The sequence below is a fragment of the Loxodonta africana genome, chromosome 8, assembly GCF_030014295.1.
Source record: "Loxodonta africana isolate mLoxAfr1 chromosome 8, mLoxAfr1.hap2, whole genome shotgun sequence".
NCBI lineage: Eukaryota > Metazoa > Chordata > Mammalia > Proboscidea > Elephantidae > Loxodonta > Loxodonta africana.
This window is the reverse complement of record NC_087349.1, coordinates 22,662,226-22,689,387: the sequence shown is the minus strand read 5'-3', so window position 1 is coordinate 22,689,387 and position 27,162 is coordinate 22,662,226. Positions and strand designations below refer to the sequence as shown.

General features: G+C 40.4%; 1 protein-coding gene across 2 annotated transcripts in view; it reads right to left on the bottom strand.

Moving 5' to 3' along the window:
* Positions 1-27,162, bottom strand: part of GRM8 (glutamate metabotropic receptor 8) — a 913,900-nt gene that overhangs the window by 496,197 nt on the left and 390,541 nt on the right. The window contains exons 3-4 of one of the 2 annotated variants that reach the window (XM_064289754.1): positions 947-1,082; positions 335-497 (exon numbers count right to left, since the gene is read on the bottom strand). In XM_064289754.1, coding sequence (XP_064145824.1) covers positions 335-497; positions 947-1,082 — 299 coding nt within the window. The remainder of the gene's footprint in view (positions 1-334; positions 498-946; positions 1,083-27,162) is intronic. The other variant, XM_003407246.4, reaches the window with a different exon arrangement.

Here is a 27,162-nt window from a genome sequence, read left to right as displayed (position 1 = left end):
CTCTCCAACAAGGATATAATCATCAGATAAAATAAAACCCAGTGCCCATCAGATATGACCATGGAAATATGCAAATTTAGGATGTAATTGCTAATATCACAAAAATATCCAAGGCCAACTATAGTCGCCTTTCTTAAAAAAAGAAATCTAATGGGTTCTCTTTCCTAAACAAACATAAATGCTTGGTTAAATAGTCACTGTCCTGACAATTCTGCCATCAGAACTAAAAAGTCTATGCAGAGTCACCAATAATGGGTTCATTCCATCATATTTGGATACTCTGGTTTTGCCTTTGAGCTTTGATTCAACTGGAATAAAATACTTCTTATGGCACATCCTTACCATCAATTGATGCTCTTTTGGGCAAAATCGTCACAGCCCCTTCTGCAATCTCCTCCTGCTGGTAGACAGGTGCAATTTTGGATCCCCAACTATCTGAACCAATCCAGAGAAAATGCCCACTTTGGTTTAATTTTTTTGCTGCCTCCAATATCCTCCTATAGGAATAAAAAGAAATACATTTATCGAGAAACACTATAATTGTGAACCTTAGAAGAGTGGAGATACCAAGTTACTGTTAACCAATTAATTCATCATTCTAACTACCTGAGTCTTATCTCCTCAAGGAAATATATGGGAGACTTTTAACCCCAGCACATGTTATTCAGCCTCATCCTTAACCTCACTCACTTCATTGCTTTTCTCATCTCTTTTCTCATCTTTCGTATCTCTTTCAGTCCCCAGGTTTTAGTCTATAGGCATTTCAGATTTAAGCACCAGAAACCTGTTGTGTCTCGGTGCAGCAGAAGGCAGTCTGTAATTGCAAGAGAATTTTGCAATTCCTCCCGTGAAATCGCACAAGGTTTTACACTGAGCAAGAAATACGTCAGCAAAAGGATGTGGGTCACAAATCTGATCCTATGTAAGGAAGGAAAGTAATCAGCACCTGATGTCATCCTCGTTGGCAAACATAATCACTGCCCGAGCGTTAGGTGTTTCTAGCAGGCGTCGGATGATTTTTTCAAATTCTCCAGGTCTTGGTTCACGAGGAATTTTCTGCGATTGAGCAATACAAACACCACCTATTAAAGACAAAAAAAAAAAAGCGATTCAGAAAGGACATTTATTTAATTAAAACTAATGAGGTTAGCTACTTTATAAAAACACATGATTCAGTACAGGATAGTGTTTCTAGAAACATCTGTCATTCTCACCTGTTAAAAGTATGTTTGTGTTGTAATAAATATACCCATCAAATAAATGACATCAATTACTTAACCATACAGCAGTTTTTTGTTTTTTTTCTTTTTCTTCTTCTTCCAAATTTAAACATTATTTTTGTGGATGTAGGTAAGAAAACTAGCATGGTGTAAGATGTATGATGAGAGTCAAGGAATGGAAGGAAGACTGGCTATTTTGATTTATTTAACATAAGCCAAAGAACAAGTGCCTGATGGGTAGGTCTTATAGGGGGTAAAGATACCACCTGTTAAGTAATAAGTTTCTTTTGCTACTTTTATTATCAGTTGTTATTGTTGTTGCTAGTTGCCATTGAGTCAGCTCCAACTCATGGCAACTCCATGTGCAAAAGAATGAAACGTTGTCTGGTCCTGAGCCATCTTCACGAACATTGGTATGTTCAAGTCCATTGTGGCAGCCACTGTGTATTTGGAATGCCTTCCAACCTAGAGGGCTCATCTACCAGTACTACGCTGTTTGTCGTCGTCGAGTGGATTCTGATGCATGGCGAACCCATGTGTGCAGATTAGAACTGCTCCATAGTGTTTGCAAGGCTGTAACCTTTTAGAAGCAGATCACTAGGCCTGTCTTCCAAGTAGCCTCTGGGTGGCTTCAAACCACCAACCTTTCAGTTAGTATTCAAGCACTCAACCATTTACACCATGAGGGACTCCTTCCAGCTAATTTTCATAAGTAGCTCACCTTTCTTCCTAGCTGTGTCTTAGTCTGGAGGGTCTACTGAAATCTGCCATGGGTGACCCTGATGGTATATGAAATACAAGAGGCATAGCTTCCAATATCATAATAACATGTAAACCACCACAGTATGAAAAACTGATGGATGGTGGAGTTTCATTTTATAGCTAATTGCATTGTAGCAAGATTCTCATGCATCAACCATGATTATATATTATTAACAAGTGGTCTTGAAGACTACTTGAGCCTCGGGCAAATCCTGAAGATGCAAACTCTCAGTTGACATCTGTCCCCACTATGGAAACCAAAGTGGCAGAAATTCTATTTCACTATCACAGTAAAATTAAAAAAAAAAAAAAAGACTTTTTTCTTTTAATTTCTCCTTCTAAGGCAATGGGGGTCCAAAGGGAAGAGTTCAAAAAAGCTACCTGCCACCGGGCTGAGGTGGGAGGAAAGGAAAGAGGATTGACCTCTTACAGAGACACAAAGAGGTAACACATTCTGATGCTAGAAAAGAAAGCAATATTAGCAATAGATATCAGTTTTATTAACAGTTAAGTACTAAGCTGCCAACTAAAAGATTAGTGTTTCTAACTAGGGAGAAAGACCTGGCAATCTACTTCCATAAGGATTACAGCCAAGAAAATCCTATGGATCAGGGCAGTTCTACGCTGTCACAAGTGTTCTCTATGAGTCAAAATCAGCTTGATACCTAATGAAAACACGGTTTAAATACGTTTCTTTGAGTCAGCATTGCTTTGGTAGGCAAAGACATGTTTACTTCCAAACAATTGGCAATGCACTCAGCAACCCAGCCATTACTTAGTGCCATTACATTCCATGCACTGGGGTGGACACTGGGAATGCACAGTCCAAACCTGGAGTCACCAGCTAGTCTAGGAGATAGGAATTCCAATAAATTATCACATAATACGTGGTAAATTATAGAATTATGGGGGTATAGCATGTAATGGGAGCACAAACAGGTAGTAGCCAAAGTTTGTGGAGAGCTAGGATTTAAAGGCCATACATATATTCCATAAGCACAAAGGAGAGACATTCCTGGGAGAGGGTAAGACATGAAAGACATGCTTGATCATGGCATGTTGTGGAGACTGACTGGGGACAAGGTTGGAAAGATTGGCCAGGCCCAGCTTAAGAATGACTTTATTAGGCAAAAGCTAAGAAGTTTCCTGGACACATCTAAATACTTTGAGAGACAGAGTAGCTGGGGCTGGGGCCTGAGGACCATAGTTTCAGGTGACATCTAGGTCAACTGTCATAACAAAGTTTATTAACAAAATGTTCTGCAACCCACATTAGTGATTGGCATCTGGGTCTTCACAGTTGCAAGGGGCCATCTAAGATACATCAACTGACTCCATCCCACTTGGAGCAAAGGAGAATGAAGAACAGCAAAGACACAAGGAAAATATTAGCCCAAGAGACTAAAGGACCCCATAAACACAGATTCCACCAGCCTGAGAGCAGAAGAACTAGATGGTGTCTGGCTACCACCAATGACCACCCTGACAGGGAACACAACAGAGAGCCCCTGATGGAGCAGGAGAAACTCAGGGCAGAGAGCTCAAATTCTAGCAAAAAGACCAGACATAATGGTCTGACAAAGACTGGAAGAACCCTTGAAACTATGGCCCCTAGAAGTTGTTAACCCAGAACTAAAACCATTCCCAAAGCCCACTCCTCAGACAAAGATCAGACAGGACTGTAAAACAAAAAATAATATATATGAGGAGTATGCTGCTTAGTTCAATCAGATACATGAGTCCAAATGGGTGGCTCCTGTCCGGAGGCAGGATAAAAAGGCAGAAAGAGACAAGAACTGGTTGAATGGATACAGGAAACCTCGGGCGGAAAGGGGGAGTGTGCTGTCACACTTTGGGGATTGCAACTAATGTCACAAAACAATATGTGTATAAATTTTTGTATGAGAAATTAACTTGAGGTATAAACTTTCACCTAAAGCACAATAAATAAATAAATAAATAAAAAGAATGACTTTGTTAGACATGCCAAAAAACCTGGACTTTATCCTGAAAGCAGTGGAAAGCCATCGAACGTTCATAAGCAGGATAATTGCATGACGAATTTTGTACCTTAAGACAAAAAACTCTGGTAGACATACAAAGAAGAAACTTCTGGTCCCTAGTCAATGGGTTCTGATCAGACTTAATGTGTGTGGCAATAATGTATGACAAACAAGGGCTATAATACTAAAAATTTATTTTTCCTATGATAGAGCACATTCAAAGTTATCCCCGTAATAAAACACTTACAGCATGCTCTTCAGGGGTGGGAATTGCCCATAACCCACAGACTGTGCTATATGGTTGCCTGTAGTTAGCTTTATTGTTGTTGTTAGTTGCCATTGAGTTGGACTGACTCATGTTGACCTTTTGTATAAAAGAGCAAAACATTACCAGGTCCTGCACCATCAAAGATTATGATCTTTGATATGTTCGGGCCCATTGTTGCACCTAGCCTACTGATATACCATTACTAGTTGTGACAATTGGTTTATCATATGATGAGTTCATTCCCTCAGCAAATTTCACTGAGTGCCCACTATCTGCCAGATACTACGTGGGGGCTGTGGATGCAACATGAATAAAATAAACATGGTCATTGCCCTCACAGAGCTTAGAAGTACTGTGGGTAAATCGGCCATTAAGTAAAACAAAAATAAGTTAATAATTACAAATTGTGGCAAGTGTTATGAGGAAGAACAGGGGAATTTAATTTACAACGAGGAACGTTCAGAAAAAAACCTCTCTAAAGTGGTGTCATTTAGTTGAGGTCAAAAGGAACAGCAAAACAAGCGGCCATCTAAGATGCATCAATTGGTCTCAACCCACCTGGAGCAAAGGAGAATGAAGAACACCGAGGACACGAGGCAGTTACGAGCCCAAGAGACAGAAAGGGCCACATGAACCAGAGACTTACATCATCCTGAGATCAGAAGAACTAGATGGTGCCCGGCCACAACCGATGACTGCCCTGACGGGGAGCACAACAGAAAACCCCTGAGGGAGCAGGAGAACAGTGGGATGCAGACCCCAAATTCTCATAAAAAGACCATACTTAATGGTCTGACTGAGACCAGAGGAATCCTGGTGGTCATGGTCCCCAAAACTTCTGTTGGCCCAGGACAGGAACCATTCCCGAAGACAACTCATCAGACATGAAAGGGACTGGACAGTGGGTAGGAGAGAGATGCTGATGAAGAGTGAGCTACTTGTATCAGGTAGACACTTGAGACTGTGTGGCATCTTCTGTCTGGAGGGCAGATGGGAGGGTAGAGAGGGTTAGAAACTGGCAGAACGGTCACGAAAGGAGAGACTGGAAGGAGGGAGCAGGCTGACCCATTAGGGGGAGAGTAGGAGGGAGTATGGAGTAAGTTGTATATAAGCTTATATGTGACAGACTGACTTGGTTTGTAAACTTTCACTTAAAGCACACTAAAAATTATTTTTTAAAAAAAAGGAACAACAAACAGGACAAAATAGCATGAGAAACGCCAGGAAGAGCCAGTGGAATTAATGAATAAGGGGAAGAAAGTGTGAAATGAAGATGAGAAGTAGGCAGGGATCAGACTGTACACAGCTTCGTAGGGCCTGAGGAAGAGTATGAATAATTAAAACGCTTAACTTCCTTACTCAATGTTTCTATTCTTCAATATCTGAGTAGTCCATAGGAATGTGGGCCCCTATATGAGCATTACACTGAAATGCTGAAAATTGCTGATATAGAAGGCACCCTGAAAAGGAAAGAAGAGGCCACAAAGAGCCCAATTAAGAGGTTATTGAAATAGGCAGTGGGGAATGTTGACTTAGGCAGTGCTATCGGTGCTGGGGAGGAGCAGACAGAGCTTAGTTAGAATTTCTGAGGTAGAAGCGTGGGGCTCAGTTCTAATTTTATCTAAGTGAGACAGTGGGAAGCAACTAAACAACACTCTGAGGTTTTGGCCTCTGTGACCAGTTATGTGGTGACACTGTGAAATAAGTAAGAAATAAGAAGGCGAGCTGGTTTGTGGAGAAAAGCATGGTTTTGATTCGGGACATGTTGTCTTCAAAATACCCATGGAACATCAAACTGAAAAAGTAGATCTGGAGCTAAGGAGAGAGTTTTGTTGGCTGCTAACCCATTAGGTTGTTGAAGTGTTAAGAGTGAAGAGACCACTCAGAGAACATCTCAGTCAACAATTGAGAAAGATGAACGATGACGTTCTAAAAAACACCACCATCTTTGGTAAGAGAGCAAGTGAATGTGAGGAGGAAGAAGTGATCGCATGTTTTGAGGAGAAAACTTTTGGGACAAAGTTTATAGGTAAGTTGAAGACTGAATTATATCTTAAAAACAAACCGTGGTGTGTCAAAACATTAGGTAACTCTAGAAATGCAACAGCAAAACTGTAACACTCTCTAAGGAGCAACAGCTGTTTCAAAATATGACCGCCATTTTAATTAAATTGCTGTAATAACATACACTTCCCATTGAATACATAGTATATCCTGAGTAGCATTCTGAGACTACTCCTGACTCCATAGCCAGAAGAAATAGAGGCCAGAGAAATTTTGTTATGACCGTTTCAGATGAGACAAGCAGGCAGTGTGGACATACGGTTTAATGTGAACTCACGGATTTATTCTTCCATTAAGCATCTATTAAACATTTTTGTTTGTAAAAGCTCTTAGCTAGGTTGGATTCCTACACTGTCAAAATTCACATTGTAACATTTTATTCCCCTACCTTGCCTTATATTTGTCTGTCTCGTCAGTTTGTATTTTCCTGGAAAGAGGCACTGTACAATTAAAGCATTTCAGCTGAACAACAACAAAAAAAAACTTTTGGAGAATCTGCTCCAAAATAAAAACAAAATCCTTTATATATATATATATTTGCTCTTTTGTGTCTTATAAATATTTTATTAAATTGTGGACTGCATTGCTTCTCAAGTGATTGAAGTTAAAAAACTGAGATTCTTAGCCCTGAAACTCACTCATGCTTTCTATCTTTATATCTTTTAAAAAGTCAGAGAGTTATAATCCATTCATGAGCACTCATGGTCTACTATGTTCCAGGAACTACAGATATAAAAAAAATTCTCTGTCCTCAGCAGTCTTATAATTAAATTATGAGATTTGCACATAAGTTAGGTAAGAGTGTAAAATTAGATAACAATGAAAGAGATAGCATCATAAGATATGCTGAAATGCAGTAATAAATAACAAACTAATCATCCCCCCAAAATAGTCCTATGACTTCATAAGTAGGCAAGTTGATTCTGACTCGTGACAACCCCATATGTATTAGAATAGAACTATGCTTCACAGGATTTTCAATGGCTGACTTTTCCAAAGTAGATTGCCAGGCCTTCCTTCCAAGGTGCCTCTGGGTAGACTCAAACCTTGAACCTTTCAGTCAGCAGCTGAGTGTGTTAACCATTTGCACCATACAGGGACTCCTCATAAGTAGAAACCAAAACCAAAACCAAATTTGTTGTCTTCGAGTCAATTCTGACTCATAGCAACCGTATAGGACAGAGTAGAACAGCTGCATAGGATTTCCAAGGAGTGGCTGGTGGATTCGAACTGTCAATCTTTTGGTGAGCAGGTGAGCTCTTAACCACTGTGCCACTAAAAAAAAAAAAAAAAATCCAAACCCAGTGCCATCAAGTCGATTCCGACTCATAGTGACCCTATAGGACCGAGTAGAACTGCCCCATAGAGTTTCCAAAGAGCGCCTGGCAGATTCGAACTGCCGACCCTTTGGTTAGCAGCTGTAGCACTTAACCGCTACACCACCAGGGTTTCCACTGTGCCACTAGGGCTCCTTATAAGCAGAAGGGATCCTATATATTCTTAAGAGTTTGGTTTAAAAAGCCAATGAAATTGAATCAAACATTCAGGCCTATAAAAAAACCCACTGCCGTCCAGTCGATTCCGACTCATAGCAACCCTATAGGACAGAGTAGAACTGCCCCGCAGAGTTTCCAAGGAGCGCCTGGGGGATTCAAACTGCCGACCTCTTGGTTAGCAGCCATAGCACTTAACCACTATGCCACCAGGGTTTCCTTCAGGTCTATACATAGATACATTTTTCATATAATATTCAATGTCTATTGTTTGAATTTTTAAAGAAATTCCCTGACTTGATTTAGACCTGTGGGATAGGAGGAAGGAAATATGTTGCAAAGAAGGCAGGAGTAATTCTTGATAGCACTTCATCAAAGTATTTGTCAATTGCATCTATTTTTCCATATCTCACTCTGAAAGATTACTGATTGTGTACAATTCAAGAGACACTGACTTTCCTATTCTGCAGGTGTACCCAGTTCTGCAAGAAACACTTTTAAAGCTTAGCACTTTGGAAAACCTATGCAAACGCCTGAAGGCATTAGCTTCCATCCAACTCTGTTGATGTAGACCCAGAATATTCTCATGGTGTAAGTCATAATTGGCCATTTTCTATAATTTCCCACCTAGTTTCCTTGCAGGCTGTGTAATTTTTCTCCTTTCGATTATGTAACAATAATAAAAAGATGATTTGTTGCATAGCTATGAACTGAGCATTTTACATACAGTACAACGTATGTGATGGCTCCTTCCCCATCTCCTACATTCCATAGCTACATCACTGATTCTAAACAGCAGCACTCTAAGGTTGGGATTATCATCATTTCTCAGATGAGGAAACCAAGAAACAGAAGTACAAACAACTAGCAAGAGGCAGGAACCCAGGTTCAAAGTCAGACACCATGTCTAGACTTTTTCCATCATCTTGTCCATCCATAATTGTCTATGCCTGCTGCTTAATGGTTTAGTGGCTGCAATGATTAATGAATAGATGAAGGAAATTCAAAGACTCATTAAGAAACCCAGCAGGTTGCCCCTTATAAATCTAATTGATAGCTACATAAATACAGTATTTCTATCGAGTATTAAGAACTTGATTAAGCTACTTAGAACTCATAAATATTAAGGGGTTTACTTAAACTTCTTCTCCACCCTCAAAACTGTGCAGTTGCTCCTGAAAATTCTTGTCCTCAGGAAGCATGTCCTGAGGTTCCAAGTTCTGCACTTTCCCTTTGCACTGCAGCAGTCACTATAATTGTAATGTTTTTATTGTTTTACTACCTTTTTCTTCTCCCCCTAGACTGGAAGTTCCGTGAGGACTAAACCCTGTCTTTCACATCTTCCACCATAGTCCCAAAATCCATCATAGTGTTTGGTACATAGAGACTTCAACCAATAATTGATAAGTGAACACATGCAAGGTTTGTGGGAGGCACTGCTTGGATAAAGAGAAATAAGAAAGTCCTGCCTTCAGAGAATTTTCAATCAAGTAGAAAAGAAAGGTGCTGCATGTAAAAATATGTTTAAAAATGGATATCATACACATGAGGAAATACGATTACTAGCCATTAGAGAAACCCAAACCAAAACTATAATGAAATAACATCTCATCCCAACATTACTGGCTCGAATCAAAAAAAAGAAAATAACAAATGTTGGACAGGCTGCTGGGAGATTGGAACTCTTATGTAATCCTGGTGAGAATGCAAATGGCACAACCATTTTGGAAAATGATATGATGCTTCCTTAAAAAGCTAGAAATAGAAATACCATATGATCCAGCAATCCCACTCCTAGGAATATATCCTAGAAAAATAAGAGCCATCACACGAATAGACATATGCACACCCATGTTCACTGCAGCATTATTCAATAGCAAGAAGATGGAAACAACGTCAGTGCCCATCAATAGATGAATGGATAAACAAACTATGGTACATACATACAGTGGAATACTACACAACAATAAAGAACAATGATAAATTTGTGAAACATCTCACAACATGGATGAATCTGGAGGGCATTGTGCTGAGTGAAATAAGTCAATCACAAAAGACAAATATTGTATGAGACCACTATTATAAATACTCATGAAAAGGTTTACACACAAAAAGAAACAATCTTTGATGGTTACGAGGGAGGGTGGGGTAGGAGGGAAAAACACTAAATAATACGTAAGTGGTAAATTTGGTGAAGAGCAAGACAGTATACAATATTAGGGAACCCAGCACAACTTGACCATAGACACATCCAAGCTCCATAGACATATCCAAACTCCCTGAGGGACTGAATTACTTGGCTGAGGGCTATGGGGACCATGGTCTCGGGGAACATCTTGCTCAACTGGTATAACATAGTTTATAAAGAAAATGTTCTACATTCTACCTTGGTGAGTAGCATCTGGGATCTTAAAAGCTTGTGAGCAGCCATCTAAGATACTCCACTGGTCTCACCCCATTTGGAGCAAGGGAGAATGAAAAAAACCAAAGACACAAGGGAAAGATTAGTCCAGAGGACTAATAGACCACAAGTACCATAGCCTCCACCAGACTGAGTGCAGCACAACTGGATGGTGCCTGGCTACCCCCACTGACTGCTCTCACAGGAATTGCAGTAGAGGGTCCTGGACAGAGCTGGAGAATACTGTAGAACAACAACAACAAAAAAAGCAAGACTTACTGGTCTGACAGAAACTGGGGAAACCCCACGAGTATGGCCCCCGGAATCCCTTTTAACTCAGTACAGAAGTCATTCCTGAGGTTTGCCCTTCAGCCAAATATTAGACAGGCCCATAAAACAAAACGAGATTAAATGGGCACACCAGCCCATGGAAACGACAAGAAGGCAGGAGGGGACAGGAAAGCTGGTAATGGAACCCATGGTCTAGAAGGTGACAGTGTTGACATGTTGTGGGTGTGGCAAAAAATGTTACAAAATGATATGTGTATTAACCATTTAATGAGAAAATAATTCGCTCTGTAAATACTCATCTAAAGTAAAATTTTAAAAAAAAGATGTCATAAAAGAAGTAAAAGCTATGGAGGACCATAAAAATTCAGAAGTTGTCGTGGATTATTAAAAGGCTGTAATCTAAAGGGCTGAGATAATGATGTTGTAGGTTGAGCTCAGTTGCCATCAAGGCGGCCGCATGTATTTCAGAGTAGAACTGTGCTCCATAGGGATTTCATGGCTGTGTCAGAGACCACCAGGCCTTCTTATGAGGCAACTCTGGGTATATTTGAATGGCTAGCCTTTCAATTAGCAGCCAAGGGCTTAACCTTTGTGCCACCTAGGGACCCCAGAAGGAGTTGAAAGTATACAACATTTGCCCTTGGCATCCACCCTATGGAAAGGAGAGGAAAATGGCAGGATTGGGCAAAGAAGTCTAGCTGGCTGTATCCTGACGTCAGCCCCACAGATGCCCCAGGAAGCTCTGAGGTTAGAATGGCCCTCAGAGTTGATCCGAATTAGGTCAAGAAGACCAAGTGTTTACACCTCCACATCAACCAGTCATTGGATGTGGTCTGACCTTGGACAAGGCAACTTTTTGCAGACAGGCCAACCCTCCAGGGGCTGAGAGCTAAAAGCTGTCTTCCCACAGCAATTCCACAGCTGGGGGCTCCAGGTCCCTCCATGAAAGGGGATTGGGGAGAGGGACTCAGCACAAAGAGAAATTGAAATTTATAGAAAAATGGAGATAATGCATCTCTGAAATGACAATATAAGTTAAATAACTATTGTTGTTATCTAGGACCTTGGAGTCAATTCCGACTCATGGTGAGCCCATGTAGTTGTAATCTTTATGTAAGTAAATTGATAGGCTTTTCTTCTGTGGTGCTTCTGGATGGGTTCAAATGGCCAACCTTTTGGTTACCAGCCAAGCACAAACAATCTGCACCACCCAGGGACCTTAATCTAACAGACAATAAAAGACTATTGCCTAAAGTTAAAATTCCTCTTCAAAGACAACTTATTACATAAAGAAAGACAATCTACACAAATAATACAACACTGAAATTAAAGCCAGCACAGATAAGAGAACTAGGACCATAAAACTCGCTGGTATTTCAATAAAGAAGTTTTGTTAAAAAAATCTGAAAAGAGAAAGAATCATGTTTTTAGTTGTTGCTTATTTTTAAGAAAAAAAAATCTCTATTAATAATGTAAAAGAAAAAAAAAACAAGAGACAACGCCACAGCGCCGAACTCCAGCTGTGACAGAAATCGAGAAGGATTAACTTATTACGATGAAACTACTTACAAAGCTCTGTACAGAATATTAAACATGATCTTAAAAAAAAATACAAACATGATTATTACCAGTGTCTCAAGTTGGTTCACAGTTTTTCTCAAATTAAGTTCTAAGTAAATCAGAGCAAGTCTCCAGTTGTTCAACTTGTTAGATCTGCATGACAGAGTACTTTGGTTTTGGTGCATAAAATGAGCAAACAAAATTGCCATTTTACCACCTGTTGAAGAGAATGACTAGGTTATTGATTTAAATTGGTTTAAAAATGATTGGCTACAATTTTGTTGCTGTTAGGTGCCATTGAGTTGGTTCCGACTCATGGCGACCCTTAGTAAAACAGAAAAAAACACTGCCCAGCCCTGCGCCATCCTCTCAATCGTTGTTGTATGTGAGCCCATTGTTGCAGCCACTGTGTCAGTCCATCTCATGGAGGATCTTCCTCTTTTTCTATGACCCTCTACTCTATCAAGCATAATGTCCTTCACCAGGGACTGATCCCTCCTGATAACATGTTCATGTTACAATTTTAGGTTGGCTATAAAAATGGCCCCCATGCGTCTGTCAGTTTGTCGTACTGTGGGGGTTTGCATGTTGCTGTGATGCTGGAAGCTATGCCACTGGTATTCAGATACCAACAGGGTCACCCATGGAGGACAGATTTCAGCTGAGCTTCCAGACTAAGACAGACTGGGAAGAAGGACCTGGCAGTCTACTTCTGAAAAGCATTAGCCAGTGAAAACCTTATGAATAGCAGCGGAACATTGTCTGATATAGTGCTGGAAGATGAGCCCCCCAGGTTGGAAGGCACTCAAAAGATGACTGGGGAAGAGTTGCCTCCTCAAAGTAGAGTTGACCTTAATGACGTGGATAGAGTAAAGCTTTCAGGACCTTCATTTGCTGATGTGGCATGACTCAAAATGAGAAGAAACAGCTCCAAACATCCATCAATAATTGGAATCTGGAATGTATGAAGTATGAATCTAGGAAAATTGGAAATCATCAAAAATGAAATGGAACGCATAAACATTGATATCCTAGGCATTAGTGAGCTGAAATGGACTGGTACTGGCCATTTTGAATCAGACAATTATTTAGTCTACTATGCTGGGAATGATAACTCAAAGAGGAATGGTGTTGCATTCATCATTAAAAGAATGTGTCAAGATGTATCCTGAAGTGCAATGCTGTCAGTAATAGGATAATATCCATACGCCTAAAAGGAAGACCAGTTAATACAACTATTATTCAGAATTACACACCAACCACTAAGGCCAAAGATGAAAAAATTGAAGATTTTTATCAGCTGCTGCAGTCTGAAATTGATCGAACATGCAATCAAGATGCATTGATAATTTCTGGTGACTGGAATGTGAAAGTTGGGAACAAAGAAGAAGGATCAGTAGTTGGAAAATATGGCCTTGGTGAAAGAAACAGTGCCTGAGATCAAATGACAGAGTTTTGCAAGACCAACAACTTCTTCACTGCAAATACAAATGGCAACTATACACATGGACCTCGCCAGATGGAACACACAGAAATCATATTGACTACATCTGTGGAAAGAGATGATGGAAAACCTCAATATCGTCAGTCAGAACAAGGCCAGGGGCCCACTGTGGAACAGATCATCAATTGCTCATATGCAAGTTCAAGCTGAAACTGAAGAAAATCAGAGCAAGTCCACGAGAGCCAAAATATGACCTTGAGCATATCCCACCTGACTTTAGAGACCATCTGAAGAATAAATTTGATGCATTAAACACTAGTGACCGAAGACCAGACGAGTTGTGGAATGACATCAAGGACATCATCCATGAAGAAAGCAAGAGGTCATTGAAAAGACAGGACAGAAAGAAAAGACCAAGATGGATGTCAGAGGAGACTCTGAAACTTGCCCTCAAACATCGAGCAGCTAAAGCAAAAGGAAGAAATGATGAAGTAAAAGAACTGAACAGAAGATTTCAAGGGCAGCTCGAGAAGACAAAGTAAAGTACTATAATGACATGTACAAGCAGCCGGAGATAGAAAACCAAAAGGGAAGAACATGCTCGGCATTTCTCAAGCTGAAAGAACTGAAATAAAAATTCAAGCCTCGGGCATTCCATGGGGAAAATGTTAAACGATGCAGGAAGCATCAAAAGAAGATGTCATTATACCAAAACGAATTAGTCGATGTTCAACCATTTCAAGAGGTGGCATATGATCAGGAACCGATGGTACTGAAGGAAGAAGTCCAAGCTGCTCTGAAGGCACTGGCGAAAAACAAGGCTCCAGGAATTGATGGAATATCAATTGAGATGTTTCAACAAACAGATGCAGCGCTGGAGGTGCTCACTCATCTACGCCAAGAAACATGGAAGACAGCTTCTTGGCCAACTGACGGGAAGAGATCCATAATTATGCCTATTCCCAAGAAAGGTGATCCAACCAAATGTGGAAATTATAGAACAATACCATTAATATCACACACAAGCAAAATTTTGCTGAAGATCATTCAAAAATGGTTGCAGCAGTATATCGACAGGGAACTGCCAGAAATTCGGGCCAGTTTCAGAAGAGGACGTGGAACCAGGGATATCATTGCTGATGTCAGATGGATCCTGGCTGAAAGCAGAGAGAATGCCAGAAGGATGTTTACCTGTGTTTTGTTGACTATGCAAAGGCATTCGACTGTGTGGATCATAACAAACTATGGATAACACTGCGAAGAATGGGAATTCCAGAACACTTAATTGTGCTCATGAGGAACCTTTACATAGATCAAGAGGCAGTTGTTTGGACAGGACAAGGGGATACTGATTGGTTTAAAGTCAGGAAAGGTGTGCATCAGGGTTGTATTCTTTCACCATACCTATTCAATCTGCATGCTGAACAAATAATCCAAGAAGCTGGACTATATGAAGAAGAATGGGGCATCAGGATTAGAGGAAGACTCATTACCAACCTGCGTTATGCAGATGACACAACCTTGCTTGCTGAAAGTGAAGAGGACTTGAAGCACTTACTAATGAAGATCAAAGACCACAGCCTTCAGTATGGATTGCACCTCACCATAAAGAAAACAAAAATTCTCACAACTGGACCAATGAGCAATATCATGATAAACAGAGAAAAGATTGAAGTTGTCAAGGATTTCATTTTACTTGGATCCATAATCAACAGCCATGGAAGCAGCAGTCAAGAAATCAAAAGGCACATTGCATTGGGTAAATCTGCTGCAAAGGACCTCTTTAAAGTGTTGAAGAGCAAAGATGTCACCTTGAAGACTAAGGTGCACCTGACCCAAGCCTTGGTATTTTCAATCACATCATATGCATGTGAAATGAAAGCTGGACAATGAATAAGGAAGACCGAAGAAGAGTTGGCGCCTTTGAACCATGGTGTTGGCGAAGAATATTGAATATACTATGGACTGCCAAAAGAACGAACAAATCTGTCTTAGAAGAAGTACAACCAGAACGCTCCTTAGAAGCAAGAATGGCAAGGCTGCATCTTACATACTTTGGACACATTGTCAGGAGGGATCAGTCCCTGGAGAAGGACATCATGCTTGGCAGAGTAAAGGGTCAGCGGAAAAGAAGAGGCCCTCAGTGAGGCGGGTTGACACAGTGGCTGCAACAATGAGCTCAAGCATAACAACGATTATAAGGATGGCTCAGGACCAGGCAATGTTTCATTCTGTTGTGCATAGGGTCGCTATGAGTCGGAACCGACTCGACGGCACGTAACAACAACAACAACAACAAAAATGGCCTATAGTTGACCATTTTTAATTTAAAAAATGTCACATAGTCAGTCAACCATTATATCTTAATTATTTCTTATGAATACTCCTTCACATAATACCAGCGAACACAACCAAATAATAATAAAAAAAAAAGACAAATAGAAGCACATGAACACCCTCCTCTAATATGCTTGACAGCATGTCTTCCAATCTTTCTGAAAACATAAGTAAAATAACAATTTAGCCTAACATGATTGGTCCTTTAGTGACAGTTGGGTAGAATGTATTCTAGAGTTCAAATAAGTGTAATCACGCCTCTCATAGCAACATTTTCACCTCCTCACGTGGCATGCAACTGGGACTTAGCAGGAAAGTGCACAGCATGATGAAAGTGTGTTAAGTTCATCATCTTAAAGTGCATTTTGTGAAAGAGAAGATTTGTCTTGCACACTGTTGTAAAGCAAACGTGTTACCTCTATCTATGTGAATTTAAAAAAAAATCTGTGTGGATTAGAAGAGCAAAATCACACTTAAATCTGTGTTCATTTTCTCTCTCTCTCGCTCTTCAAATAGTTCACACTGCATCCCCATATGGGCTGTTCCAGGAACTCCGTAAAGCAATGGAATGATGGAATCAAACTCCTGGTTCAGAAATGGCATCTACCAAATGACACTCCCCTGCGTGTCCTTGAGTGGTGCAGAAGGTTAATGTGTTTGCTGATCACCAAAAGGTTAGTGGCTTGAGTCCACACGGAAGTGCCTCGGAAAAAAGGCCTGGTAATCTACTGCCAATAAGTCAACCACTGACAACCGTATGGAGAACACTTCTACCCTGATTCGCACTGGGTCACCGTGAGTTAGAATCAACTCACTGACAGCTGGTAGACATGTCCTCTCAAGGTTAGTTACATGGGATAATCCACTATGAAAGGGACCAGAACACAGAGCCCCCTCCTGTCTGTCTCCATGTGTACTCTCAGAGATGCTACTGCTCTGGAGGCAGGTTGGGCTGGGGAGCCTCAAAGGGTCAGTGTCCACACTGGGTGGTCTAACTCAGCCACATTTCATCCCAGAGCCAAAAGTCTGCTCAGAGAAACAGCTCAGCATGGGAGTAAAGAGCCAGCTCGGGGACCAGGCTAGCTGTTGTTGCTGAGCGCCATGGAGTCTATCTGGACTCACAGTGACCCCATGTGACAGGGTAGAATTGCCCCATAGGGTTTTCTAGGCTATACTCTTTACAGAAGCAGATCACCAGATCTTTCCCCTGCAGAGCCACTAACTGGGTTTGAACTGCCAACCTTTCAGTTAGCAGCTGAGCACTTCACTGTTGCTATTGACTCCAAACCATCCTGGAAGAAGTACAACCAAAGTGCTCCTTAGAAGGAAAGATGGCAAGACTGCGTCTTACGTACTTTGGACATGTTGTCAGGAGGGATCAGTCCCTGGAAAAGGACATTATGCTTGGTAAAAGTACGGGTCAGTAGCAAAGAGAAAGACCCTCATATGGATGGACACAGTGGCTGCAACAATGGGCTTAGGCGTAACGATGATCGTGAGCATGGCTCAGGACCAGGTAGTGTTTTGTTCTGTGGTACACAGGGTCACTGTGAGTCAGAACTGACTCGACAGCACCTAACAACAACAGCCATGTGATGCTGGATAACTTATGTGATTCCTTCATGCCTCTGTCCCTCATCTGAAAATTGGAAGAATGGCTAGTATCTTCCGAATGAGTCGTTGTGAAGGGATTATGCTTTTATCCTCAGAAACACAAGTTCATTATAAATGGTTTATAGTCAAAACCTCAAACAGAAAAGATAACTCAGTTTGATTAACAAGCAATATTCCCTTATAAAATTATTTCTGCAAACATCAAATTCCCCAAATGTACACAGCATAACAACTCAATAGATTCCAGTCAGAAGGGAGTTGAGTCTGCTATGGGGAGGCCCTACGATCAGGATGGATACTCGAACCCACCAGAGGCCAGCACTGACCTTCTGCTGCATTGCCTTCTCTAAACTCCTGCAAACTAGAAATGTCTGAGGAGACATGGTACAGGAAGCAGGAAAGATTCAGGGAAAGAAATAAACAAGAAGGAAATGGGGAAGGGGAGAAGATGAGAAGAGAAATACTGTGAGGGAAGAAAGAGAAGAGGAGAGAGAACAAGAGTAGAGAGAGGGGAGACTGGTAGGCTAGAGAGCAGACCACCCACAATAGATGTATCCTCAGGACAGGAGCGAAATAGATTCTCTGGGGGGTCAAAACAGCAAGTGTGGGGTCAGGAGCCAGTGGAGAAGTTGGCTAGACTTAAATAAGTTTTATTGATTTCTTGCATGTATGTGTATTTGTTTGGAATATTTTGGGAGATTGTTTTGGGACTTTTCTTGTTTTGTTTCTTTTTTTCCATTTCAAAGTAGGTTCCCAGAGACTGGGACCAGCAATATGATAGGGAAGTCTAAAAAGAGAAAACTAACTGCTTCTAAATGCTCAAATGCTCAGTCCGAACAGACTCTCTGAGAGAAGAGACATTTCATATTTTCCAGCCCAGTGCCGGGGAAAACCATCGTGCTGAAAGGTGGCACTGGAATCACAGTGAGAACTGTTTAAATCCCTTACCCATTTGGACTTTAAGAAAGAAAAAATGGATATTGCATTTTAAGCCAATCACAAAGTTAGTAAATCAGTTACAGAATTAGAAATTCATTACAGAATTACACCAATTAAGTTGATGAAGGGAGGGAGGATATCCATGGCACCCACAATTCTTCAGTCATTTAGCGAATATTTACTGAGCACCTGTTACATGTTGGATGTGTTCTAGATACAGTGGATACCGCAGTGAACAACCTACAGCAGGCCCTGGGCTCATAGGGCTCACGTTCCAGTGTATCTCTAGGGTCCAGTGAAGCTTACGCCTGGGGACAATCATTGGGTGTGTGAAGAGTAAGTGAATGAACAAGAAGCTCCTATTTCCTGGTACAGTGGAATGATCTAATAAAGAAATAATAAGCTTATCCATGTCTTAAAATCATCACCATTTAGAAGAAGGCAAGACATCTTGGCATCTATGTCATCTGTTTATATAACATAAAGTCATTTCCAAACACCTTCGGCAAATAGAACGCTGTCAACAGTGAAAATGTCAGCAGATATCAGAGCTTACAAACTGTGAGCATTCTTCTAGCCAACAGCCAAATACTACCTTATCCTACTTATTGGTTATTAGCTTCCGTGGAGTTGGCCCCCGACTCATGTGACCCCATGCACAATGAACCAAAATGCTGCCTGGCACTGCACCAACCCCGTGGTGGGTTGTGGATAGGACCTTTGTGATCCGTAGGGTTTTTATTGGCCGATTTATGGAAGTCTATCTCTAGGCCTTCCTTCCTAGTCTGTCTTAGTGTGAAAGCACTGCTGAAGCCTGCTGAGCATCACAGCAACACGTAAGCCTCTACTAACAGACTTACGGTGGCCACACATGAAGTGCATTGCCAGGAATAGAATCCGGGTCTACTGCATGAAGTCGAGAATGCTACCACGGAACCACCACTGACCCCCATTCTGCTACGTATCGCCTTTCAATCAGTGGTCTTTATTCACAGCAGCATTTTCAACAGATACTGAAACGGGGCTGACAGTCTCAGATTAAGGAAGGAGAAATTAATAGCTGAAAGATCATTATTTTAGGTAAATGACCCTTCAGAGCAATGGCTGCACCACAACCAACGTAAAGCAGGAACCAACCGAAGAAATGGACTTCAGGGAACCAAAATAAGCATGAAAAATATTTACAAAGTCAAAGCCTCACAAGCAAATGCAATTACCCTTGCCGAGTTTCTCTAGGTAGTGATGAAAGATCACCAAAACTATCCCATGAAACCATTCTTAAACTAAACAATGGTTCAGATCAATCGATAAATAATGTTTTCCTTGAGGATTAAGCTCTTATAAAGAAGTATCTAGATGAGTTCAGATTCACAACAGTTAATCTAAAGCACAGATGAGAGCCTTAAGGGGAGTGTCTAAACTAACGGTAATGAAAAAATATGAGTAGAGAAAGTGAAAATGGTGACACAATGGGAAGTATGTAACCAGTGCCATTGAACCGTACATGTGGAAATGGTAAATGGGTGTATGTTTGGTTGTGTATACTGGCACCAAAAATAAATAAATTATAAAAAATAATAACGCAGGATCATTTTCCACTGCAGGAGTTGATGTATGCATTTAGGACATAAAAAGGATAAAAATATAGTTATTTGGTTAACTTCTTGGGTTCAAATAGCAGTAAAAAGAGGCAGGGGTGAATGGCCATAATTCTGGTAGCAAGCCATCTGACAATTTAATTCTTTAAAGGATTCTTGTTAAAATAACTTTTGGACTAGATTCTATGTAAAAAAAAAAAAAAAAGAAGACAATAGCTTGAGATGCAAAAAAAGAAATTACATTTGTTATCTTTTCCTTAATGAAAGATTCATTTTAGAACAAATAGAAAATAATAATGATAATGACGTACTTGTATAAGATATACTTGATCACCCTGTTTTAACTAATATCTCATTTTCGGCATCATAATCTCCCAGTGCTATCAGGTAAGTAGGGTAGACATCAAAGAAGGCCTGGTGGTGCAATGTTTAAGCACTCAGCTCCTAACCAAAGAGCTGGCAGTTCAAACTCACCCAGCAGTTTCTAGGGAGAAAGACCTGGTGATCTGCTCCCATAAAGATTAGAATATAGAAAACCTTATGGGGCAGTTCTACTCTGTCACATGGGGCTGCTGTGAGTCAAAATCAACTTGACGGCACTTTTTTTTTTTTTTTTAACAGCATAGACAACATAAACTTCTTTTTATATTAAAAAAAAGTTGTCCCCAAGATCACACAGCTATTAAGGAGTCAAATCCAGACCTCGTGAACATAATCCTAATAGTCAAGTCTACTCATTGTACTTTGCTATGATCTCTAAATAATTGCCTCCTTGGTCGTTGAACTTTCTTGATATGATTAAGCACAGCCTCAACAGCTAAGGTAGACTAATCAAAATGGTAATTCCAAAATTTTAAACCATCAAGGCTGAATAATTTAGAAAAATCTTTTTTGGTCTGGTTCAGTTGGGGCAAAGATTTTATTCACTAAAATCCTTCCTAAGGAGTGAGTATTCTGCGGGCTTCTTCTCCGCATAAACCCGGGCAGCCCTGCCAGCATTCAGAGCATTAACTGAGCTATTACTATACGCTGAGTGCTCTGTTGAAATTTGGAGTTACAAAAATGAATTAGAAGACATCTTCCCTGCCTTGGAAGAGCTCACAGTGAAAAACATAAATATGTGAACAAATATTACAATTTGATGTGATAAATTTGATATGATAAATGCTATAATATAGGTATGGGGGATACGGGAACAAGAGAATGGAATCTAGTAACCATAAGACTCACCAGCTTTTCTGACAGTGACTTTGGGAATACATGGTCAAAGAAACATAAAAAGTAGCTGTGTGGTTCATTGATACACACCAGTATTAACAAGTAAGAAGATATTTCAGAAGTAAGCTTATGATTGATTTAGCCAGCTAGAAACCAGCAAAAACTATTTCTAATGGATACTAAAACCAAAAAAAACCAAACCCACTGCCGTCGAGTCAATTCCAACTCATAGTGGCCCTATATACCAGTTAGCGAATGATATACAAAGTATTTCCTGTGAAAATGTGCCTGTCATCAATAATTTAAATACGATGCTGCAAACACCCTACGTTTGTGTTAACTAGAGGATTTATGTTGATGAAGAATATTGAATATACCATGGACTGACTGAAGAATAAATCTGTCTTGGAAAAAGTACAGCCAGAATGCTCCTTAGAAGCAAGGATGGCCAGACTTTGTCTCACATACTTTGGACATGTTATCAGGAGGGACCAGTTCCAGGAGAAGGACATCATGCTTGGTAAAGTAGGGCAAAAAAGAGGAAAAGAGGAAGACCCTCAATGAGATGGAATGGCACAATGGCTGCAATCATGGGCTCAAGCATAACAATGATTGTGAGGATGGCACAGAACCAGGCAGTATTTCATTCTGGTGTACATAAGGTCCCTATGAGTTGGAACCAGCTCAACGGCACCTAACAACAACAGCAACAAGGGAATTTAGTTTTACTTTTCCACAGTAAGAAACTCACCTTGGGGTAGAAGGAATGTGGAGGGAAAAAATTTTAATAAACATTAAAATGGCCACTTGAAGGAGAAATAGCAAAGCATCAATCCCTAAGAAACAATGATTTCTATAGGGTTCAATAATTTTTCATGACATCTAATCATACAGCTATCTACATGGATTTATTTATTGTATTGTTAAAATATGTCAGCACTTATAATAATTGTTTAAAATTATTCCTATTATTGGAAATTTGCAAGCCAGGCTTAGGGATTCACTATTGAACAATCTTTCACAGCATCCAAGAAGTTTCTACATCCTCAGTGCTGGAGGAAATATAGCAGGTGTGTTATAATATTTTGCATAAATTGCAAGTAGAATTTATCTAAGGAGGTGGGAGAAGATTCTTAGGAAAGAACATTAAGCTTTCAACAATCCCCAACATCATCCAAGTGCAAAAATGAAAACCGATCAGAACCGCAAATGACAAAAAGATAACAATTTGTTACCTCATAAATTTCTGTGATATAATTTCCACCATTTCTATTCATGTAGTGACTCCAAATAGAACTCATTCTCCGTACAAATGCATGATAACTTAGCCAGATAGTGTGTGAATATCTATAAATAAAAAGCAGTTTGTCTTGTGGAAGAAAAAAAATCCTGATATAAATGGCACAACGGAAGCATCAGTTCTATCACTATAACAAGTTCACTCAAGACAGGCTATAGTTTTCTCATTCCTACATTGGAGCGTGCCCCATGTTGCCTCTGTATGACCCTGGGCAAATCACGTAACTTCTCTGGCTATCACTTTCCTCAACTATAAAAAGAAGGGTGCTCTACAAGATGATCCTGAGATTCCTTTGAATTTCAACATTTCGTGCTTCTATGAATATACCACACACGTTGCCTCCCATGAGTACTGTGAATTATGTAAGTTCTAGTATGGGAAGAAGACATCACATAAAATTCAATAAACCACTTTTTTTTTTTTTTTTTTTTTGAAAGCCTACAAGAGAAGAACTAGAGGATACATAAAAAAACATGTCCAATTCAGAATTAGGAAACTTGGTTTCAGAAGTCAGAGCATGACTGGACAACTGAAAAAACAATTTTTTAAAAGAACATTAGGGCCTCCGTCAGGGGCTAGGGATCTGGAGATCAGTTCATTGAAGTGCTATAGCTCCTTATCAGTTCAACAAAATGGAAATGAGAGTGAGGGGGTCAGTATAGGCACGGTGAAGACAGAGACATCGTCATTCTGGCTTGTCCCTTAATGGCTTTCATTTCACTATTAATAATATCATTTTCTCATCTTTTACTTTCCCTCTCTTATTTTCCTACCCTACCCCACTTTTCTTCCTTTTCTATTCTGTTATTCCACCATCTCCCCATTCACATTCCATAAAGTAGGACAGATCTCTCTTCCAATTATTTCTTTCCTCTTACCTGAAGACTTGCTAATAGGACAGCAGCAGCTACAAAGAACAGTTGTATGGCCTACCCTCTGGTTCAGCATGACAAATAGAATACATCCGTATATTTACACTGCCTTCAAATGTTCAACTACAGTGTCAATTGTAATGAAAGTGGGAGAGAAAATAAAATGAGAGAAATGCTATAAGTATTTTGAGAACTGAAAAGCAGATGATGACTAAGTTGAATTGATTTATCAGAGTAGACAAAACAGAAATGAAGGCCCTAAACTAATGGGGATGGAGTTGATACCAACACAAACAAAGAAATCACTCCATATAACACCAGAAACACCCCAGAAGCGGAGCCACCAGATACTCCAAAAGGTGGGGTTGAAAATAGAATAGGATAAAAATCTTTATGAGTTCACTTACCTGACTCCAGTCTCTCTGCCCAGAAGACTGAGAGTCAATTTCTGTGAAGGACTGTCTTAGTTATCTAGTGCTGCTATAACAGAAATATCACAGGTAGATGGCTTTAACAAACACAAATTTATTCTCTCAGTCTAGAAGGCTAGAAGTCTGAATTCATGGTGCCAGCTCCAGGGTAAGGCTTTCTCTCTCTGTTGGCTCTAGGTGAAGATCCTTGTCAACAATCTTCCCTGGCTGAGAAGCTTCTCAGCACAGGGACCCCAGGTCCAAAGGACGCATATTCTCCTGGCTCTTGTTTCTTGGTGGTATGAGGTCTCCATGTCTCTCTGCTTGCTTCTCTCTTTTATATCTCAAAAGAGATTGGTTTAAGACAGGACCTAATCTTGTAGATTGAGTCCTACCTCATTAGCAGAACTGCCTCTAATTCTGCCTCATTAACATCACAGAGGTAGGATTTACAACAAATAGTATAATCATATCAGATGGCAAAATGGTGGACAATCACACAATACTGGGTATCATGGACTAGATAAGTTGACACACATTTTGAGGGAACACAATTCAATCCATAACAAGGATGAACTCAAGGACACCAGATACAGCTGAGGAGGGAGGAAGGTTTTCTAAAGGGGAAATAAATCTGCATGCTGAATGGAGTCCCTGCTCCCCTTTCTTTGCTCAGCTAACAGGCTGCTGCAGCCTGAAGGAAAGTGCTGGAAGAGTCTTTTCTGGAGAAACTGCCTAACCCAAGGATTTAAAAAAAAAAAAACCCCACTGCCGTTGAGTAAATTCTAACTCATAGCAACCCTACAGGACAGAGCAGAACTGCCCCACAGAGTTTCCAAGGAGTGTCTGGTAGATTCGAACTGCTAACCTTTTTGGTTAGCAGCCATAGCATAACCACTAACCTACCAGGGTTTTCGACCCAAGGATAATGACATACTAATACACTGAAACCAGTGAGGGCCGGAACTCATTGGGACTGCCTTGTTTTTCTGAATCTCACAAGTTTTCCACCTTTGACAGGGTGCCGTCTTACCACTTTTCTATCACTTATTTTAGTGGAAAATAATACCGTTTTACTTCTCAGACAGGTTTCCACCTTACAGTTTCCAGCTTTTGCAGGTTTTACTGTACTTATATTTGAATGTCTACCAACTAAATGAGACATCCAAATGGAAGTAGAGGTAGACCCGGTTACCAGTCAATGAGTCTTCCCCACAATTCCAGAACTTCCAAACAGCATGTCAACAGTTCACTCGTAACACCTCACCAACATCTGAGAAGAGCTCCTATTCTAAAAGTCAGTGACCAGAGCAAACAGAAAAGATGAGCTCAGAGGATACAGAACAAGACAGAAGCAAAAGAAAACTTCAAGAATATTAATACCCTAAAGAGAAGACAGTGTGTCCATGCAACAAGAACAGGAGGGTATAAAACAAGAACATTCAGAGAACAAGAAAGAGTTCCTGGATATTAAAAAAAAGATGAGAGAGAGAAATATTTCAATAGATAAGATATACAGAAAGTTGGGGCAATATCTCAGAAAGAAGAATAAAAAAGGGAAATTACCAAGAAATTAGAGGATTCATCCAAAAGGTTAAACATTCAAATCTTGGAGTCCCCAAAAGAGAAAATAAAGGGAGAAGCATCGGCGTTTCAGTGGTAGAATTCTCACCTTCCATGAGGGAGGCTCAGGTTCAATTCCGACCAAACCACCTCACGCACAGCCACCGCTCATCTGTCAGCAGAGGCTTGCATGCAGCTATGACGCTGAACAGGTTTCAGCAGAAGTTTCTAGACTAAGATGGACTTGGAAGAAAATTATCCAGTGAAAGCTTTATGGATCACAATGCTCCAATCCACAACAGATCATAGGGACAGTACAGGACCAGGGTGTGTTTCATTCCATGAGTTGGAGCAACTCAGTGGTAACTAACAACAACAACATTACCAAAGTCACAAAAGAACATTTTTGAGAACTAAAGAAAATGAGCTTCTGGATTAAAAATACTTATCAGATGCCCAAGAAAAAGAAAAGAGAAGGAGGAGGAGAGAAAAGGATCTAGACATGGGAACATCCACACAAAATTTGAAAGCACTTGAGAGTGAAAACATTACTGAAAAAATAGTAGGACTCAGAATGGCTTCAGAGTTCTCAACAGCAATACTGCTTACTATTGTTGCTCGTTGTCGTAGAGTCTATTCTGACCCTGGTGATCCCATATTTGTGGATTAGAACTGCTCCCATGGGGTGTCCAAGGCTGTGACCTTTCAGAAGCAGATTGCCAGGTCTCCTTCCAAGGCACTGTTGTTGGGGGGTGGGGGGAGGTTCAAACTGTCAACCTTTAGGTTATCAGTCAAGGGCTTAACTATTTGTGCCACCCGGGGAACAACAATACCACTACTCAAAAGAAAATGGAGCAACACCTTCAATTTATGAGGAAGGATTATTTTTAATTTAAATGAATGTAAAGCCAGCCAAACTATAAATCAGGTACATGGGTACAATAAAGTCTATTTTAGACCTGCAGAAATCCCCAAAACATGTACCTCCTATGGACCCTTTTTAGGAAGCTTCTGAAGGATGTGCAACACCTAAAGGATGGAAACGAGAAAGAGGAAGACATGGAATCCAGGTAACAGGTAATCCAACACAGAAGAGTTAAAGGCATTTCTCAAAGTGATGTTGAAGTGAGGTCAGAGTTAACATCTGTGCAACTGGTCTACAGGTCATCCTGTCCAGACTGAAGCAGGAAGTTGGGAGGCTCCAAAACTATCTCCAAGAAAAAAGAAACAGAATTGATGGACTGTTCAAGATATTTGAATGTACTGAAAGGATATGTACAGTTTCATCATTTGAGGGTGAATTAATAATGTTGTTAGGTGCCTTTGAGTCGGTTCCAACTCATAGAAACCTATGTACAACAGAACAAAACACTGCCTGGTCCTGCACCATCCTCACGATCGTTACTGTGCTTGAGCCCATCTTTGCAGCCACTGTGTCAATCCATTTCGTTGAGGGTCCTCCTCTCTTTTGTTGACCCTCACTTTACCAAGCATGATGTCCTTCTCCAGGGATTTGTCCCTCCTGATAACAAGTCCAAAGTATGTGAGACAAAGTTTCACCTCCTCACTTTTAAGAAGCATTCTGGCTGTACTTCACCCAAGACAGACTTGTCCATTCTTCTGGCAGTCCATGGTATATTCAACATTCTTCACCAACACCGTAACTCAAAGGCATCAATTCTTCTTCGGTCTTCCTTAGTCACTGTCCAGCTTTCACATGCATATAAGGCCATTGAAAATACCGTGGCTTGGGTCAGGGAGACCTTAGTCCTCAAAGTGACATCTTAGCTTTTTAACATTTTAAA